The 19,098-nt window shown below is 57.2% G+C and overlaps 1 protein-coding gene across 1 annotated transcript; it reads left to right on the top strand.

Moving 5' to 3' along the window:
• Positions 1-17,497: 17,497 nt before the first annotated feature.
• On the top strand, positions 17,498-18,731 carry LOC107966342 (uncharacterized protein FLJ46757-like). The gene is given in 2 exon segments (XM_016938626.4): positions 17,498-18,297; positions 18,300-18,731. Coding segments are annotated over 2 exon segments (1,071 nt in total). The 5' UTR covers positions 17,498-17,574; the 3' UTR covers positions 18,648-18,731.
• The last annotated feature ends 367 nt before the right edge of the window (positions 18,732-19,098 follow it).

Genomic DNA, 19,098 nt, shown 5'->3' with positions numbered 1-19,098 from the left:
AGTGCTGGAATTACAGGTGTGAGCCACCACGCCCGGCAGACATGCAGGATTTTCTAACAGCCTTCCTGGCATGTGGAAGCAGCTGCGTTTCACGTTGCCTGAGGGTCACAGGCACCGCCGACACTGGGGTTCCCTCTCCACGTCCATCACCCAAAGCAGCACCAAATCCGAGATGGAAGCCGGCAGCCAGGTGACTTCTGTCTCCACGCTGCCGAGACGCCTGCTGTAGACAGCACTGCCTGTTTCAGGAGCACTGGGGAGGGCTGTGCCCTGGGTGTGCCTTCTCTTCCGAGTCAGTGTCCTCAAACTGTCACGGAGGAGGAAAAGTGGGGAGGGCTGGGGGCTTCTGCCACAACAGGGACAAGAAACCCGCGGCCAAGGAGAGCGTGAGTCTTGGCGCTGGTTTGGAAAAACACCGCGTGTGACACGCTGGCTCAGCTGGGAGCCTGAGTGTGGACTGGATATTGGGCTCCAACAGAAAGACACTGCTGTGAATTTCCTTAGTGTGGCGCCAGCACTGTGGCTTTGTGGAGAACGTTCCCGTTTGAGTAGAAGTGTGGTGATAACCTCAGTTGTGTCTGCGGGTAGAGGCCACGGGGTGTGGGGTTCTCCTGTGCGGACTCATTTGATGCCCTGCGGGGTCTGGGAGGTCCAAACTATTTTCATGGCAAGACTGAGATGTTCCTTGAGATGTTTTTTATGGGACTCACATTTGCACTGTCGATGGTACAGAAGCAATGGCAGGTAAAGCCGGGGGTGCCGGCAATTCTGACATGTGGGGACATTACGCTCAGTCAAAGAAGCCAGGCACAAGAGCCAGATGCTGTGTGACCCCACTTAGGTCCCCAGAGGAGTCTGACCCACACAGACAGCAGGTGAAGCGTAGGTGCTGGCGGGGGGTGGGGAGGGAGTGTTTCATGGGGACGGAGTTCCAGTTTGGAAAGCTGAAGCAGCTCCGGGGTGGTGAAGTTGCACAGCAATGTGGGTGCTCTTCGTGCCACCGAATGGGACCCCTAAACATGGGCAGGATGGTAAATGTGTATTTTACCACAGTGTACTTTTACACTGCTGGTGTCTTAGCACAAATCAAGGCCATGGCCCCAAGCTCTACTAATGGACATCGGATTCTTCATCAGCAAACACCTGACGTGCTTGATGGCCTGGAAGTATCAGTTTTATCAAATCTTGACACTTGAATACGGACCTTTTGGGGGTGGGGGGGCGTTGTTTGTGGTTTGTTTTTTGAGACAAGGTCTTGCTCTTTCACCCAGGCTGGTGTGATCTCGGCTCACTGCAACCTCCACCTCCTGGGTTCAAGTGATTCTCCTGCCTCAAGCCTGGGATTACAGGCACACGCCACCACGCCCCATCTCTCCATAAAAATTCAGTAGACCAGTTGCTAGGTTATAGGGTAGTTGTATATTTAGCTTTATAAGAAATTGCCAGATCTTGTATCAAAGAGATTGTACCATTTACACACCCACCTGCAGTGTGCAGCAGGGATTCCAGGGGCCTCCATCACAGCTAAACACCCCATCATTTTAGCTTTAGCCTTTCTGATGACATATCTCATGTGGTTTTAACTTTTATTTCCTCAATGTCTGATGATGTCAAGCACTTTTTTGTGTGCTTATTGGCCATCTGTGTGCCATCTTTCGTGACATGCCTGTTCAGATTGTTTGCCCATTTTTAGTTGCCTTGTTTTTCTTTTTATTGACAAATGTGTAGTTTACAAATATTTTTCTCTCAGTCTATGGCTTGTCTATTTATTTTGTAATGATGTCTCTTAATAAGCAGAACTTTTCAATTTTGATGAAGTCCAATATATCCAATTTTCTTTTATGGTTCTTGCTGTGTCCTTTCTTTTGTTCTTTTTTTGAGACAGAGTCTCACTCTCTGGAGTGTAGTGGCTTCATCTCGGCTCACCGCAACCTCCACCTCCCAGGTTCAAGGGAGACTCCAGCCTCTGCCTCCCGAGTAGCTGGGATTACAGGTATGTGCCACCACGCCCAGCTAATTTTTGTATTTTTAGTAGAGACGGGGTTTCACCATGTTGGCCAGGCTGGTCTTGAGTGCCTGACTTCAGCTGATCCACCCACTTCGGCCTCCCAATGTGCTGGGATTACAGGTGTGAGCCACCATGCCCAGCCAGCCACAGCACCTGGCCTAATTTTTATATTTTTTGTAGAGTTGAGGTCTTGCTGTTGGCCCAGGCTGGTCTTGAACCACTGGGCTCAAATGATCTGCCTGCCTCAGCCTCCCAAGTAGCTGGGATTATAGGCATGAGCCACCACACCCAGCTAATTTTTGTATTTTTAGTAGAGACGGGGTTTCACCACATTGGCCAGGCTGGTCTCGAACTCTTGACCTCAAATGATCTGCCCGCCTCAGCCTCCCAAAGTGCTGGGATTACAGGCGTGAGCCACCACGCCCGGTCATCACTGTATTTTTTTGTTTTGTTTTTAATAATGTTTTAAATTGAGACAGGGTCTGACTCTGTCATGCCCAGGCTGGAATGCAGTGGTACTATCTCAGCTCACTGCAACCTCTGCCTCCCAGGCTCAAGCCATCCTTACACCTAAGCCTCTAGAGTAGCTGAGACCACAGATGAATGCCACCACACCTGCCTAATTTTTGTATATTTTTTTTTTTTTGGTAGAGATGGGGTCTCGCTATGATGCCCAGGCTAGTCTCGAACTCCTAGGATCAAGCGATCTGCCCGCCTTAGCCTCCCAAAGTGCTGGGATTACAGGCATGAGTCACCGCACCCAGCCAATCACTGTAATTTTTTTTTTTTTTTTTTTTTTTTTTTGAGACGGAGAACTGTTCTGTCGCCCAGGCTGGAGTGCAATGACGCGATCTTGGCTCACTGCAGCCTCTGCCTCCCAGGTTCCAGCGACTCATTCTTTCTGTCTCAGCCTCCCGCGTAGCTGGTGCCGGCTGAGCTTGCTGCGGCCCTCCCTGAACTGCTGCTCAACCGAGACCCCAGCCCATACCCCCCACACCCAGATGCATCTCTCTCGGCTCAAGGGCCCCGTGATGTCCCTCCCGTGGGACAGGCTTCCCAGCCGCTTCTGCTCGCCCCGGGGAAGCCCAGGGATGCCTAGGCCTGGAGGGCTGCCTTCTCCAGAGGGCAGCTCAGGATCCGGCCCAGGGGTCTGACCCTAGCAGTGGGTGGACACGGCCAACTCACACGGTCACTTCCTGGTCCCCTTCCTGGGCCACCTTGTGCTAATTTGCTGCTTCTCCTTCTCTTCTCCTCTCAGGCTTTAAGCCCCTCCCAACCCTGGACCTCAGCACCCCCAGTTCTGCCCCTCTGTACAGCCCTAAGTTGGAGGCTGATGGCAAATGCAGCCCTGTGCCAGGGGAGGGGCGTGGTGGGAGGGCTCCTGTCTCCTCCGGCCTCCCCACGCCCCTTCCTCAGTGTGTCCACAGCGGGTCGGGAGGGTCTGTGCTGGCGCACGCAGTGAGCAAGCAAGATGAGGGATGGCGGTCACGCTGCAGTCCCCTTAGCACTAGCTTCTGTGATAAAACCCTCTTCTACTAAGTGGTGTAGCCTTTCCACATGAGCGGGAAAGTGCGGGACCCACCGTCCTGGCCCTGCAGTCAGAGATGTGGCGCTGGGCGCTGGATTTCCACGAGCGGGAACGTGCGGGACCCGCCGTCCTGGCCGTGCTGTCAGAGACCTGGCGCCGGGTGCTGGATCATGCTCTCCTTGTGTACGGGGCTGTTGAAATTCCTCTCTTCTCAGGTTACCGTATTTGATACCTGCCTTGGCCGGGTTCTCAGCAAGCGGAGCTGGTGCGGGATCCTGCATGGGGACATCTCACTGTGGCCAAGTAAGCCAGTGGGTGGCAGAGGCCACCTCCCTGCTGGGCACCACTGGGTACTGCGGGCAGCTCACTGCTGGTGCCCCTGAGAACCCTGCCAAGAGGCCAAAGGAGCCCCTGAGCCTGGGGACAGCTGCTCCCAGGGCAGGATGGGGAGGGGTGGAGACAGCTGAACCCCCCAGTTCCTGATGGACAAAGTTCTGCCCTAACCTCCAGGTGAAGCTCCGGGGGCCGGGAGGTGCAGCGCTGGCTGTGCCTTTGCCAAGCTGATCTCCCCATGGCGGGGCCTGGAGACCCAGGCTGTGAAAGGACACGTGAGAGGGACCCCCATCCCGGAGGGCAGGGCGGTCGCACGGCCCAGGGAACTTCCGCCCAGAGCCCCCCACCCTCACCTTCTAGACCACATTCCAGGGCCCCAGACAGAGATTTCTCTGCCCAAAGACCCCAGCCGGCCTCTGGGGTCTGCATGAGCCTCTCCCAGGTCCTTCCTCCAAGGGGACCACCCCAGGCCCGAGAGGCAGCCAAGCACAGCTATTTGCTGAGGGCTGTGGTGGTGCCGGAGGGTCCTGGCTAGGAAGAGGAGGCTGCAGGCTGGGGCTGAGGCCGGAGCTCTTGACGCCATCTTCCAGAACCCAACTTAGAGCAGCCCGTTTCCAAGTTCTAACGGGCCTTCCGGGTCTTCATGGAAATACGCGTGTCCAGTGGGAGGATGGAAAAGATCTCATGAATGGTTTGTTAGCTCATTTAGGACTTTTATGGATTTAGACATAGCCGATGGTCTGCAGCCATTGAGCCATCAGACAGTGGCACCAGCCTCAGTTCCACATGGCCCTGAAAAGCAGCTTGAGAGGCTCTTCCTGGTCTGAAGCTGGAAGAGGTGGAGCCGCACCCACCTGGACTTGATCCAGGGGCCTCTCCCCATTGGGCACGGCGCCTGCAGCGAACACGGGGCACTGTCAGGGAGGCGCTTGATAAACATCCAGAAGGAGGAGGGACCTGCACACATGGAGTGCCTGCATTGTGCACGCTGATCCCTGCACACATTAAGTGCCTGCTGTGTGCACACTGATCCCTGCACACATGAAGTGCCTGCTGTGTGCACACTGATCCCTGCACACATGAAGTGCCTGCTGTGTGCACCCTGCTCGTGTGTCATCTCTTACTCCTCGAAACAACCCTGAAAGGTAAGCATTGTGATTCTGAGGCATTCTCATCCTCACTTTGTTGATGAGAAAACTCGGATGGATTGAATGAAAGCACTGGACAGCCCCCCACTGCTCACAGGCGGGGGCTACTCTGGCCCTTGGCTTCCTGCCCCAGGGATGGGGGTGATGCTAAGCACTATGGCCAGGGTGGGGTGCAGGGCTTGGGACGAAGGCCTCCTGAAAACAGCACAAACGCGAGTGTGGCTTCCATGATGACCACTTCCATACGCCAACTGCCTGCCTCAGAAAACCTCCAGGATGCACTTAAACACCTATCAATGCAAGGGGCAATGATGTGGAACATAAGTGACTTTGTCTTTGATCACTGGGAGGGCTCATCATTGCCTTTGAGCCTCAGGGGAGTGGCTGTAAACAGCTCGCCAGATACTCTGGACAGAACCACTGATGGAACGTTCCAGTTAAGACAAGACGCTGGAAGATCCAGGTTCCCTGAACTCTGCACACAACCAGGCTGTCTAGAAATAGACCCAGCAGTGTGGGTGTGGAAGAGGAGACACTGGCTGGGCTGTGAGTCATCTCCAGCTCTTCAATGCCAACACTTCTAGAAACAGATATTTTGGGTTCCCTTGGAAAGCAGTTTTAAGGAGTCTGACTTGTGACACTGTTAATCCAGCGAGAATTGAGGACCCGGAAGGAAAGCGAGCCTGGCTTCCCCGTCCGTCAGCGAGGGGAGAGGAGCCCCCAGCCTCGCTGATGGGACCTGGGTGTGGGGGACAGCCCCACTGCTCTCGGGAACCTTGGGAGCAGGCCGGGTCCCGGTGACAATGAAAGCTGCTGGAAGACCCAGGGCCTTTGGCTGGGGGCCTGTCTGCACAGCCACTCTAGGCTCAGGTTTGCTGTCTCACCACCGAATTAGAAAAGGAGCTGAAATGGGACGAGAACCTCCCAGGGGCAGGGTTTTGCTTTCTGAGGCCTCTGTGGGGCCACAGTTTATCCAAGATGAAGCAGAGGCCAAGGTTACCTGGGGATAGGATGGAGACCAGGGAAGAGGCCTCGGGGACATGGGGTTCACTCCCAGGCCCTGTGGTCAGCAGGCCCAGCCTAAAATCAGCCTGTGAACACCCAACCCTCAGCCAACCTCGGCCCTGACGACCCAACAGGACCTGAGGAGACCTACGAGGACTTGGGCAGGTGTCACTCCCGGCTGCTTCCATTGTGTATGGAAGAGAGCAGAGGCCGGTATACTGTGGCTGCGCCTGGGGTCCCAGCTGCTCGGGAGGCTGAGGCGGGAGGATCACCTGAGCCCGGGAGGTCGAGGCTGCAGTGAGCTATAATCGCACCACTGCACTCCAGCCTGGGCCACAGAGTGACATCCTGTCTCAAAAAAATAAATAAATAAATAAAAAGGAGCAGAAATAGGAGCTTTGGGGCCTTGAAGATGAGTAGCCAAAGCCACCTGGGTCTGAGGCCGGGGTCCCGTGGGGCAGTGGGTCCGAGCTCCAGCTCAACCACATCTGGAGGGAAGGCCTGAGCTTGCTCCTAACTTACAAGAAGCCCCTCTGAGCCGGGCACGGGGGCCCACGCCTGTGATCCCAGCTACTCGGAAGCTGAGGCTGGAGGATCACTTGAGCTCAGGAGTTTGAGTTCAGCCTGGGCAACATAGCAAGACCCCATCTTTTTTTTTTTTTTTTTTTTTTGAGATGGAGTCTCGCTCTGTCGCCCAGGCTGGAGTGCAGTGGTGCTATCTCGGCTCACTGCAAGCTCTGCCTCCCGGGTTCACACCATTCTCCTGCCTCAGCCTCCCGAGTAGCTGGGACTACAGGCGCCTGCTACCACGCCCGGCTAATTTTTTGTATGTTTAATGGAGACGGGGTTTCACCGTGTTAGACAGGATGGTCTCAATCTCCTGACCTTGTGATCCGCCCGCCTTGGCCTCCCAAAGTGCTGGGATTACAGGCGTGAGCCACCGCGCCCGGCGCAAGACCCCATCTCTTTTTTTTTTTTTTAGCTTAAAACAACATGAATTTATTATCTTATAGTTCTGGAGGTGAAAAATCCAAAATCACAACCACTGGGCTGAAATCAGGGTGTCAATAGGGTTATGTTCCTTCTGGAGGCTATAGGACAGAATCAGTTTCATTGCCTTTTCTATATTCTAGAGGCTGCCTACATTCCTCAGCTCATGGCTCCATCCTTCATTTTCTTTTCTTTTTTTTTTTTTTTTTTTTTTAGTATTTATTGATCATTCTTGGGTGTTTCTCGGAGAAGGGGATTTGGCAGGGTCATAGGACAATATTGGAGGGAAGGTCAGCAGATAAACAAGTGAACAAGGGTCTCTGGTTTTCCTAGGCAGAGGACCCTGCGGCCTTCCGCAGTGTTTGTGTCCCTGGGTACTTGAGATTAGGGAGTGGTGATGACTCTTAACGAGCATGCTGCCTTCAAGCATCTGTTTAACAAAGCACATCTTGCACCGCCCTTAATCCATTTAACCCTGAGTGGACACAGCACATGTTTCAGAGAGCACGGGGTTGGGGGTAAGGTTATAGATTAACAGCATCCCAAGGCAGAAGAATTTTTCTTAGTACAGAACAAAATGGAGTCTCCTATGCCTACTTCTTTCTACACAGACACAGTTAACAATCTGATTTCTCTTTCTTTTCCCCACCTTTCCCCCTTTTCTATTCCACAAAACCGCCATCGTCATCATGGCCCCTTCTCAATGAGCTGTTGGGTACACCTCCCAGACGGGGTGGCGGCCGGGCAGAGGGGCTCCTCACTTCCCAGATGGGGCAGCCGGGCAGAGGCACCCCCCACCTCCCGTACGGGGCGGCTGGCCGGGCGGGGGCTGCCCCCCACCTCCTGGATGGGGCGGCTGCCGGGCGGAGGGGCTCCTCACTTCCCAGACGGGGCGGCTGCAGGGCGGAGGGGCTCCTCACTTCTCAGACGGGGCGGCCGGGCAGAGACGCTCCTCACCTCCCAGACAGGGTGGCAGTCGGGCAGACACACTCCTCAGTTCCCAGACAGGGTCACGGCCGGGCAGAGGCGCTCCTCACATCCCAGACGGGGCAGCGGGGCAGAGGCGCTCCCCACATCTCAGACGATGGGCGGCCGGGCAGAGACGCTCCTCACTTCCTAGACGGGATGGCGGCCGGGAAGAGGCGCTCCTCACTTCCCAGACTGGGCGGCCGGGCAGAGGGGCTCCTCACATCCCAGACAATGGACAGCCAGGCAGAGACGCTCCTCACTTCCCAGACGGGGTGGCGGCCAGGCAGAGGCTGCAATCTCGGCACTTTGGGAGGCCAAGGCAGGCGGCTGGGAGGTGGAGGTTGTAGCGAGCCAAGATCACACCACTGCACTCCAGCCTGGGCAACATTGAGCACTGAGTGAGCGAGACTCCTGCAATCCCGGCACCTCGGGAGGCCCAGGCAGGCAGATCACTCGTGGTCAGGAGCTGGAGACCAGCCCGGCCAACATGGGGAAACCCCGTCTCCACCAAAAAATACAAAACCAGTCAGGCGTGGCGGCGCGCGCCTGCAATCCCAGGCACTGGGCAGGCTAAGGCAGGAGAATCAGGCAGGGAGGTTGCAGTGAGGCGAGATGGCGGCAGCACAGTCCAGCCTTGGCTGGGCATCAGAGGGAGACTGTGGAGAGGGAGACCGTGGAGAGGGAGAGGGAGAGGGCGAGGGAGAGGGCGAGGGAGAGGGCGAGGGAGAGGGAGAGGGAGAGGGAGTGGGAGAGGGAGAGGACCCCATCTCTTAAAAAAAAAAAATTCTTTTTTTTTTTTTTTCATCAAGCATTTTCTGTAGATTTTTGGAAGAAAATCTTTCTCCTGTTGAGGTCATTGCTTTGTTGAATTTTATTGAATATCAGCTATGAACCAGCGGATACAGGCACATGTCTTTTCTCCTTTAACTGGTGAGACTGTTTGGTACATTATCTGGGTACCTTTTGTAATGTTTTACTAAACCTGAGTTCCTGGGACAAAATCCATTACTTGATTAATTTTGCTAATATTTTCTTTGCTGTTTTGAAAAGTATTTTTCTAATAATTAAGATTGGCCAGTAATTATCCTTTCTTGTAATATCCTCATTTTTTTGGTGTTGAGATTACATTATCTCATAAAATGTGTTGGTCACTTCTTTTCAAAAAGAGAGGCCGGGAGTGATGGGTCACGCTTGTAATCCCAGCACTTTGGGAGGCCAAGGCGGGCGGATCACGAGGTCAAGAGATCGAGACCATCCTGGCCAACATGGTGAAACCCCGTCTCTGCTAAAAATACAAAAATTAGCTGGCAGGGAGGCGCGCAGCTGTAGCCCCAGCTGCTCAGGAGGCTGAGTCAGGAGAATCGCTTGAACCCAGGAGGCAGAGGTTGCAGTGAGCTGAGATGGTGCCACTGCACTCCACCCTGGTGAGAGAGTGAGAGTCCATGTCAAAAAAAAAAAAAAAAGAGAGAAATGGTGCCTGAGTTCCTGTGACTGCTGTAGTAGCGAATTACACAAACCTGGTGGCTCGAAGTAACAGAAAAGGATTCCCTCGAAGTTCTGATGTCCAGAAGGCTGAAACCAAGGTGTGGGCAGGGCCCCGCTCCTTCCGAAGGCTCCAAGGAGGATCCTTCCTGCCCCTCCCCGCTTCGGGTGACTCTAGGCGTCCCTCGGCTGTGGCTGTGTCACCTTGACCCCTGCCTCTGCCGTCCATGGCCTTCTCCATGTGTCCCTCTGTGGCCTCTCCTCATAAGGACACCACTCATTGGATTTACGGCCCACCCTAAATCCAGGATGATCACAGACTCTCAACTAATTACACCTGCAAAGACCCTTATTCCAAATAAGGTGGAATTTGGAGGGTGTTCTGCTCAACGTGCTGCAGACAGCAGGAGACACTTAAAAGCTCAGATCGTCATCGGAGTGGTGTTTTTAGGACGGTGCAACCTTCGTGTGCACAGGACATGCTGCTGATGGAAGCAAGTGCGGGTCCTCATCTTTCCAGACATCAGAAGCTGGGCCCGTGTGGGAAACACAGGCTTTGCTTAACCCAGAATTAACTGCAGTCTATGCAGGGGTGCGGCCCCTGCAGGTGTCCCCCGTATCATTCAGGGCTGCCAGCCCAGGCTGCAAAGGCCTCAGGGGCGGGACCCCAGAACTGGACAGGTCTTAGAGGTCACCTTGTCCTCCACACACTTACAGAGGAGGGAACCAAGGCCCAGACAGGCAGGGAGACTTGGCCCAGATCCCAAAGTGGCAGGAGGATGTGGTTCTCGGAGCTGTTCTGACCCCCGAGCTGCTTGAGTCTCTTCAGCAAGCCCCATCCATGTTCATAGCTCCCCACAGTGACAGCCCTGCCTCCCCGGACAGAATCCCAGACACTCTCCTCCCAGCCTCCACTGCCAGGACCCAGGCGTTGGTCAGGCTCAATTCGATGTGCCGTGAGAGGTTTTGATTCAGAACCGTATCCCTGGGGACCAGGCATGAGGCTTCTGCTGTCCTGGTGTGGACAGCACCAGGGGAGGTGGGACCTGAGCCGGTATCTGGGCCCACACAGGAAGGCCGGCTCAGGCACGGTCTGCGTCCCTGCCAGCGTCCCCGTCTTGCACCTGGTGAGTTCACACCCGAGGTCGCAGAATCAAGGCCAGGGCTCAGGCCGCCACACTCAACTCTTCCAGGATGCAGTGGCTCCCCGTGGCCTCTCCAGGATGTCCACTGTCCTCTCTGAAGGCTGAGGCCAGCTCAGGACTGCACAGCCACAGCCTGCTCTCCCTCCCTCCCCTTCTCCCCACCCCCCCTCCTCTCTCCCCTGGGACTGCACCTCCCCACCCCCATCAAATGTTGGCATGTGGCCGCTGGGAACCTGGGCTGAGATGCAGGGTCAAGCCAAATCTACTCCCTCTGGAAAGAACTGTCTTGGTTACAAAGGAAACGGGAAACCAAGGCCCCTTCAATGAACTCCCTTCTAAATGGAGTTTGATCGATTCTTCTGCCAAGTGAAGGTGCCTGCAAGACCTTGTTCTAACAATCTCCTAACAGTTTTACGCTATTCTATAGAGGACAACCTTCTAGGGGCAAAAGAATGGCTCAGAATTTAATCCATGAAAGGTCGCTGAATATTGGAGACCCTGTGAGCATTTGAATTTGATGAGGAGTTGGGGGAGGGAGAGAGTTCTTTTCAACCAACACAGCCCATGGGGAAAGGGGAGCAAACTCACGAACCATGGCAGAGCCCTCCCACCCAGCTCTGAGTTTTCCTACTGGAAAACCCCACCACAGCAGGAAAGATGAAGAAAAAAAGACATTGCACTCATGAAACAGGAACAGGAAGCTGTAAAAAAAGAACAAGCAGAGAGCAGAAATGAGTTCTTGGAAATGAAACCTGGGAGGGCAGAAATTTAAAATGCAGGAGGAAGTTCGGACATTCAAGAACATCTCCCAGAAAGCAGAACAAAAGACAAGGCAGTGAATGTTGGGGAGGAAAATAGGAGGAGAAGTTCCACCTTCCAACCGCAGAGCTCAGAGGGAAGAGGGGGTCTAAGACAGAAGGGAGCTCACACAGCACATTCCCGAAGCTGCAGCACTGCTCTGCAGGCTGAGGGGGTCCTTGGTCTGGACAGAGGGTGGAGGCAGACCCCACCCACCAAGCATAAAGCCTCAGGCTTGGAGATCACAGGAAGTGCCTGTGTGGACTTGTGTATGAGTGTGTACACGTGTATGTGTGTTTGCATGCATGTATGTGTGTGTGTGTGTCTGCATGTGCTTGTGTGTCTATGTGCATATGTGTGCTTGTGTGCGTGTGTGTGCACCTGGAATCTCAGCACTTTGGGAGGCCAAGGCAGGAGGATCACATAAGCTCAGGAGTTTGAGACCAGCCTAGGCAACATTGTGAGACCACAATCTCTACAAAAAAAAAAAAAAGTTTTTAATTAGCTGGGCATTGCAGTGTGCACCTGTAATCCCAGCTACTCAGGAGACTAAGGCTGGAGAATCGCTTGAGTCCAGGAGGTTGAGGCTGCAGTAAGCTGAGATTGCGCCACTGCACTCCAGCCTAGGCAATGGAGAAAGACCCTATCTAAAACAAAAACAAAAACAAAAACAAAAAACACACACAACAGAAAGTTAAAGCTTCCACACTGGAGAAGCTATCCGGGGTGACACAGAGCAGAAAGGAGACCCCAAAAGAGGTAGAGTTGGAGAGGAGGAAGCCAGACTGACAGAGAGACGGACAGACAAGGGCACGGCCCCCACCCAGGCCCGGGGCAGCCCCTGGGGGCCCAGCTCCAGGGTGAGTCCATTTCCTGCACACGCAAGCCCTGCGCACACCCACAGGAGGAACTCTCAAGAGGCCACACCAATCTGACATCAACAGGGCCCCGCCACCATCGAGGCAGCTTTCATGATTGCCAGCCATGAAACCCGGGAGGAGGCTGCCAGCAGGCTCCAGAGGCAGATGAACCCAGCCCCTGCCCACCTCTCCAGGACACAGCCGTCCTCGGACATGGGCCACCACACCTGCTCCAGCAATCAGCAGGACAGACACTGAGACCTTGGCCATGGCATGGAGCTGCTGCACAAAGAACACAGGAGATGCTGCTAGCGTGCACTGGCACGCATTCTACCACGTGTACCGAAACCAGCAGGCTACACTCCTGCTCTGATCACAAACACACTGCCTCGCGGAGGGGGCGGACACAATGCTGGCTGCAGCTGAGACGCCCACCGCACCAGGCCTTGCCAAGACTGGGACCCTGGCTGTCCCACCCCAAGCCCACAGGGTCGGTGGGCCTGTCTGTGACACTACGTGGGAGGAGGGGCCAGGCTGGCTACCCAGTCTAGGGTGGGACCACAGCACTGAGGGGAAGCCCTGGGGATGCCCACTGAGCCTACTGGTGCAGCCCCTCAGAAGCCACTGCCCAGCTAACACACAGCCACCCAGTTTCTGGGGCGGAGCCAGGCCTGGGGCCAGCGCCCTCCTGAGCTGGCACCCAGAGGGCATGCAAAGAGGCCCCAGGGCTGGGCCCCAGGAGAAACACTGACCCTCACAGCCCAGAGGAGGCCTTTGTGTGGGAGGAGCTGCCCTGAGCTGCCTTCGAGCCTCGAAAGGTGTCACCCTCTGGGGCGTCAGACCACAGGCAGCCCCAGGTGTGCTAAATGTGCTTCCCTGGCCCCTCCAGCATCCTCCCTGTGGTCTGTCCTGCCACGCCTGCCTGCTGGTTCCGGCCAGGTGACAGTGGGCACCTGCTGAGCGGGTCTCTGCAGCCACCCTGCACGGCGAACGGCCCGGCCAGTTGGGGTCTCCAGTGGCCTCACTGTGACCTCAGAACCAGGGACTGGGTCACAAGTCAGGTTGCGCCTCCTCGACCCACACAAGGCGGCCACCTGCCCCAAGCCAAGTGTGCCCAGACCTCCGTCCTGAGCTCAGCCTGCAGCAGACGGTGCTCTCTGCTGCCCCCCTTCTTTCCTTGGCCCCCCCAACCATGGTCCCCCAGGCTTTGCCTCGTTTGGTGCCCTCAGCCCTCCTCCTAGGCTGGGCCTCCTGCAGGCCATGCAGGAGAGGCCTCTTGTCCACCTGTGCCCTGCAGAGGCACCCCCCGCCAGCCCTACAGAGCTGCCGTCCCTGCTGGGGCTGTGGCCAGCTCCGGGGGCACACCCCTCGTGGACAGAGGCTGTCTGGGGCCAGGGGGGTTGGGGAGGGGTGGAGGGGAGGTGGCTGATGGGTCAGTCCCTCCAGCCTGGGTCTGGGAGAACCCACAGCAGGCTTTGTGGGGTGCCTGGTTGCCTCTCACAGGGAAAGTGTCGGAGGGGCAGTGGGGGTGACTTTCCGGTCAGGGGGAGAGTGGCAGGAGGGGCTATGTCCAGGAGGGGCTATGTCATCCCCTAGCACCTGCTGGGCGGTAGGGACAGGTTTTCTGGCCCCACAAGGGCCACACGCCCAAGGCCAGGACCTGACCTGGGGCCAAATCTCCCCAGTAGCTCCTGTGTCCGTTCACCACCTGGCTGAGCTGGGCTGCGCCCTGGCGGTGGCTGAGGGTCCTGGAGGCGGAAGTGCACAGGGCACAGCAGCTCACCCAGAGATCAGGCCCCGTTAACCCTCAGCAGGAGAGGGAGGCAGGGGCCGGGGCTGCTCCACCCAAAATGCCACCCAAGTGCGGCACGGCCCAGGGTGCAGAGGGGACCTGGTGACCAGGGCCGGCGCGTGAGAATAACATGCGTGACCAACACAGGCAGCTGGAGACAGGAAACGCACAGGGGGTCGGTGTCCCTCAGACAGCAGAGACTGTCACGGGCCAAACTGTGTCCCTCAGACAGCAGAGACTGTCACGGGCCGAACTGTGTCCCTCAGACAGCAGAGACTGTCACGGGCCAAACTGTGTCCCTCAGACAGCAAGGGACTGTCACGGGCCAAACTGTGTCCCTCAAAAATCCGAACGTGGGAGTCTTAACTCCCCCAGGATCCCAGCTGTGACTGTATTTGGAGGTAGGGTCTTAAGAGAGGGGATTAGATTAAAATTAGATTGTAAATCAGCAAATTGTATCTTAAATATATGATCTTTAAGTGTCACAAATACCTTAATTAAAAAAAATTATTGAGAAGCCAGAACATGAAAAGTTTTTTAAGTTAAAATAAGGCTATTTGGGTGGACCCCACCCAACCTACCTGTGTTTTTATAAGAGGCAATGAGGACACAGACACACAGGAGAACGGCCCTGTGAGGACACGGGGAGGAGGCGCCAGGTGCCAGCCCAGGAGAGAGGCCTCAGGAGCCAGCCCCACTGCACCCTGGCCTCAGGCCCCAGCCTCCAGGACTGTGGGAGAATCTATGTGGGTTGCTGAAGTCCCAGCCTGTGGTCCTTTGTCACGGCCACCAGAGCAGACTCACACAGCGGCCTCAAAGGATGGGGCCACTTGTTCTCTCCGCCGCCCCCCTGCCCCGCCCACCCACCTTTCCCCTGCTGCCAGGCCCCCTCACCGGTCGCCTCCCTCCCCGCCCACCCACCTTTCCCCTGCAGCCACGCCCTCTCGCCGGTCTACACACCCGTGCACCCCTGCAGGGCCTTGGCATGGGCTACTCCTGCCGCCAACCCCACTCTGCCCCAAATATCCACTTGGCTCCCGGCTTTGCCTCTGTCAAATATTTGCCCAAAGAAGCCCTCCCCTGACCACACACTCGCCCTCCACACGGCCAACCCTTCACCTTGCTCTATTTTCTCCACTGCACTTACTGGGGGCTTCAGGTAGTCTTCCTGCTTCCTTCCTTCCTCCCTCCGAAACAGAGGCTGAGCCCGGCTGTTGCAGACCTTTGCCTTAGGCGAGAGGCAGGAGTAGGACATCATGTGCCAGGCGCGGTGGCTCACACCTCACGAACATTCATCTTGAACAAACCTCATCAAGGTTTTCCCCACATCTCAATGGAAGGGCAGCCCACGGCTGATTGACGGGTTGGAGGGGTGCCCAAAAGACAACCCTCCTGCCCCAGCCAGCCCAACTCCAGGTGCTCCAGGGCTCCCAGTGGGACCAGGCTGTCTCCAGCCAAGCCGACCCCCTGGCCTGGCTCCCTCCCGCTCACCTGTGGCTCCCTCCCTCTCCGGAGAGTGCCATGATCACCCCACACAGGCCCCAGCAACTCTGTCCTAAACCCCAAGGGCCAGAATACGGTGTCACCACCCACCCAACCTGACCCAGGCCGAGGGAGCTGGGAGCAGAAACTCAGGATATGGAGGTGAAGGGAGCAGAGGCTGGATTCAATTCAGCCGAATTCCAGTTGGGAGAAAAGTGAACTCCATCCGGGCTTGCCTGGAAGCCCGTTTCCTTGGGAAACGCAGGGCTGAGAAACAGCCTGGCCAGGGAAAAGGCAGCTCCTGGCGGGCAGCCTGGGGCAGCCATGGGTGTGCAGACCTCGGCCCCTGTGAGCAGCGGAGAGAAAAGGACAGGTGGCACTGGGCTGTGGCTTCTCCGTGTCCAGGAGACCCGAACGGCTCAGAGCCTTCGGGCAAGAGTAGGACATTATGGGCCGGGCGCAGTGGCTCACACCTGTAATCCCAGCACTTTGGGAGGCCAAGGCGGGCAGATCATGAGGTCAGGCGTTGGAGACCAGCCTGGCCAACGTGGTGAAACTGTCTCTACTAAAAATATAAAAATTAGCTGGGCATGGTGGCGTGCGCCTGTAATCCCAGCTACTCAGGAGGCTGAGGCAGGAGAATCGCTTGAACCCAGGAGGTGGAGCTTGCAGTGAGCCGAGATCATGCCATTGCACTCCAGCCTGGGCGACAGAGCGAGACTCTCTCAAAAAAAAAAAAAAGTAGGACACTGTTGTCTGTCCAAGGGAGGGACAGACCCCAGGGCAAGTGGCACAAAGCAGACAGGGTGCCAGGAGGTGCCCAAGGGGTGCCAGAGGCAGGGTGAGGACCTGGTGCTCAGACTCGAAACCTACACTCAGGCTGGCTCCCAGTCGGCCAGCCCAGGAGTCACCCAGGCACACCCTAGGGGAGGGGACGGGGCTGCCTGCTGCCTGAGCCCTTCACTCCCCCGGGGAATGGGAACTGTGCCCCACAGCCTAGGGACAGGGCCACTGGCCTTAGGACAGACCAGGCAGCAGACAGGCCACGGCACCATAAGCCCTATACTCATTCCCCAGCACCACCTGCTCCTGGCCAGGCCCCACACTTGGGTCTGGCCTGACCCTGCCCTCAAGTGCCCTGAGGGTGATGGGGGGCCCAGGGGCTGCTGGGGATGAGGATGAAGCCTGACTGTGAGGCGGGGCAGACTGGGCAGGGGCCTGGGCCTCGCTGGGTCACCTGGGATGTAGGTCAAGGCAAGGAGGGAGGACTTGGAACGCCCCTCCCCTGCCCCTGCCTGGCTCCCCAACGCCCTGGCCATGGGAATCAGGTACTGTGGCACCAGGTGGATGGTCTGGGTGTCCAGGGAGTCTGGGGCCACTTTTGGAATCTGCCAGCCCCTGCCACGTACCAGCGTTTTCGAATCCTCTCACTCTCCGCCAAACCACCCAGAGCAGAGTTTTCCAGGGACAGGAGAGGGAAGGAGCTGCCCATTGCGCTGCCCCTGGCTCAAGCTCTGAGAGGGGCGTAGGGCTGGGGACAGCGTCCAGGACTCCAGGGCTGCGGGGGTGGGTTCTGGGTGCATCATGGGGTGCGCCCTGCTGTGCCCGCCCGAGTGCGGGGCCTGACCTGACCAGGTGAGCCCTTCTCTGAGGAAGCTGATGAGGGAGAATTTCTCCTGCTGGCACTGAAGAAGCAAAGTGTGGGGGTGGGGGAGCCTCGGGGAAGGGGGCTGTGGGCACCTCCAGGATCTGAGGGAACCCCAGGAATAGCCCGTGAGAGAAACGGGAGGCCTACAGCCAAGAGTGCATCCTCTAGAAGACAAGGAAGAAAGAAGAATGCACCCTCCCAACAGCCAGGGAGTGTGCGAGAGGCCCAGCCTCCAGTGCCTGGCAGCTTCAGCACCCACTTCAGCCAGGGAGCCCTGGGCAGGCCCAGCCATGCCTCCCAAACCCTCGTCTACGGCTGGGCGCTGACAAGCAGTGGTGGTGAAGTCACCAAGTTCAAGGTAATTTGTTGCACAGCACGGGTATTTAATGCAGGAGGGACTCGATAAACATTTAGGCAGGAAAAGAAAGAAGAACAAAGGAGGGAGGGAGGAGCCACCAGGAAGGAAGGAGGGTGACTGCAGAGACTGGCCCTGGGCAGCAGTACCAGGGGCGCAGGGAGCCTGGCCCGGCCCGTTGTCACTGGAATTCATGCCATGCAGACTTCTACATCAAAGGGAAACAAGGTCGGGAGGGCCGAGGGGTCCATGGCACTCCGCACCCACGGGGCCAGGCTGGCACAACGCCCCAACGCTGCAATCCTGGGAAGAGTCACACGCGCCCTCCCGGGACCCACGTGACCATCAAGGGAGTGTGGAGGACACATCCCTCGGGGGTGACGCCCCTGCAGATGGAGTTTCCCCATCTGTGCCACCCTTGCAAGGCCTGGGAAAGGCTGCGGGGCCAGGCGGCACCGGGCAAGCTGAGTGCCAGGTGGTCGTTGCAACACACCGGGCAAATCTGAAACCATGGGACGGACGAGCTGCACCCCTGGGAAAGAGGACAGAGGGAGGCCGGTTATCAACGTCCTCCTGTGCCTCAGTTTCCAGAAACAAGCCAGACTCAGTGCCTCAGGGAGACCCCGTGTGGCCTCCGGAGAGCACGGGACCCGTCCTTTGTGCAGGTGAGGAAACCGAACCCCAGAGCAGTGAGGGACTGGCCTGGAGACCCTGGGCTCAGCCCTGGGCGCCTTCCCTCTGCCCATCTCAGACAGGGGCACAGCCAGCACCGCCTCACCCAAACGCGCCTCCAGACTGGCCCTCCGGGGGCCCCCAGGCACAATCCTCTCACTTTCCTCCTCAAGCCCCCGCCTTCCCCCTTCGCACTGTGACCCAGGGGCTACTAGCAGCTGGGCCGGGCTCCAAAGCTTGAAGCTGCTTCTCCCGGTCTCTTTCCAGGGGGCGGCGGATGGCTGCTCACTCAGGGATGCCAACACCAACAGGACGGGACCCATGTATGGATCTGACTTCCCTCCCAGGCTCTGCCTTCACTCAATGTCCCTGTGGGGCAGCTGGGGCTCCCGGCCGCCCTCCCCTGCCCACAGCCGTGAGGTTGCTTCCTAGGGTTCTGTTTTCCCCACAGTCGGAACTGAGGTACTGGGAGGCTCCAGAAGAGGGATGGGGTGGAGCAAGTGGCCTGGAGCCCCCCAGGGCAGACCCCAAAGAGAAGGGTCAGAAGTGCCTTCTGGGGCCTGGGCAGCTGGGCGGAGCCCACAAGCCTGAGACCCTGTGGGAAGGAAGTGTCCCCACCCCGTGGTAAGAAAGGGGCTGGTAGAGGCTCCTATGTGGCTCCCTCTGTCCCTTCCCGACCTCTGGCCAGGCTTGGGATAATCCCTGAGTGGACACAGGTGCCACAATGGGGTCTCGAGGGTGAGGGCTGAGGACGCTGAGCCTCCAAGGACCCCAGGGTGCCTGTTCCCACTGCACACCCACCGGGGCACAGGGTAGGGATAGTGCCAGGAGGGCCACAGCTGCAGGGTCCATCCCAGGCCGTGGTACACAGGTAGAGGTGGGT

Source organism: Pan troglodytes, chromosome 22 (assembly GCF_028858775.2).
Source record: "Pan troglodytes isolate AG18354 chromosome 22, NHGRI_mPanTro3-v2.0_pri, whole genome shotgun sequence".
NCBI lineage: Eukaryota > Metazoa > Chordata > Mammalia > Primates > Hominidae > Pan > Pan troglodytes.
The sequence above is the reverse complement of the archived record's forward strand: the minus strand, read 5'-3'. Positions and strand labels throughout refer to the sequence as shown.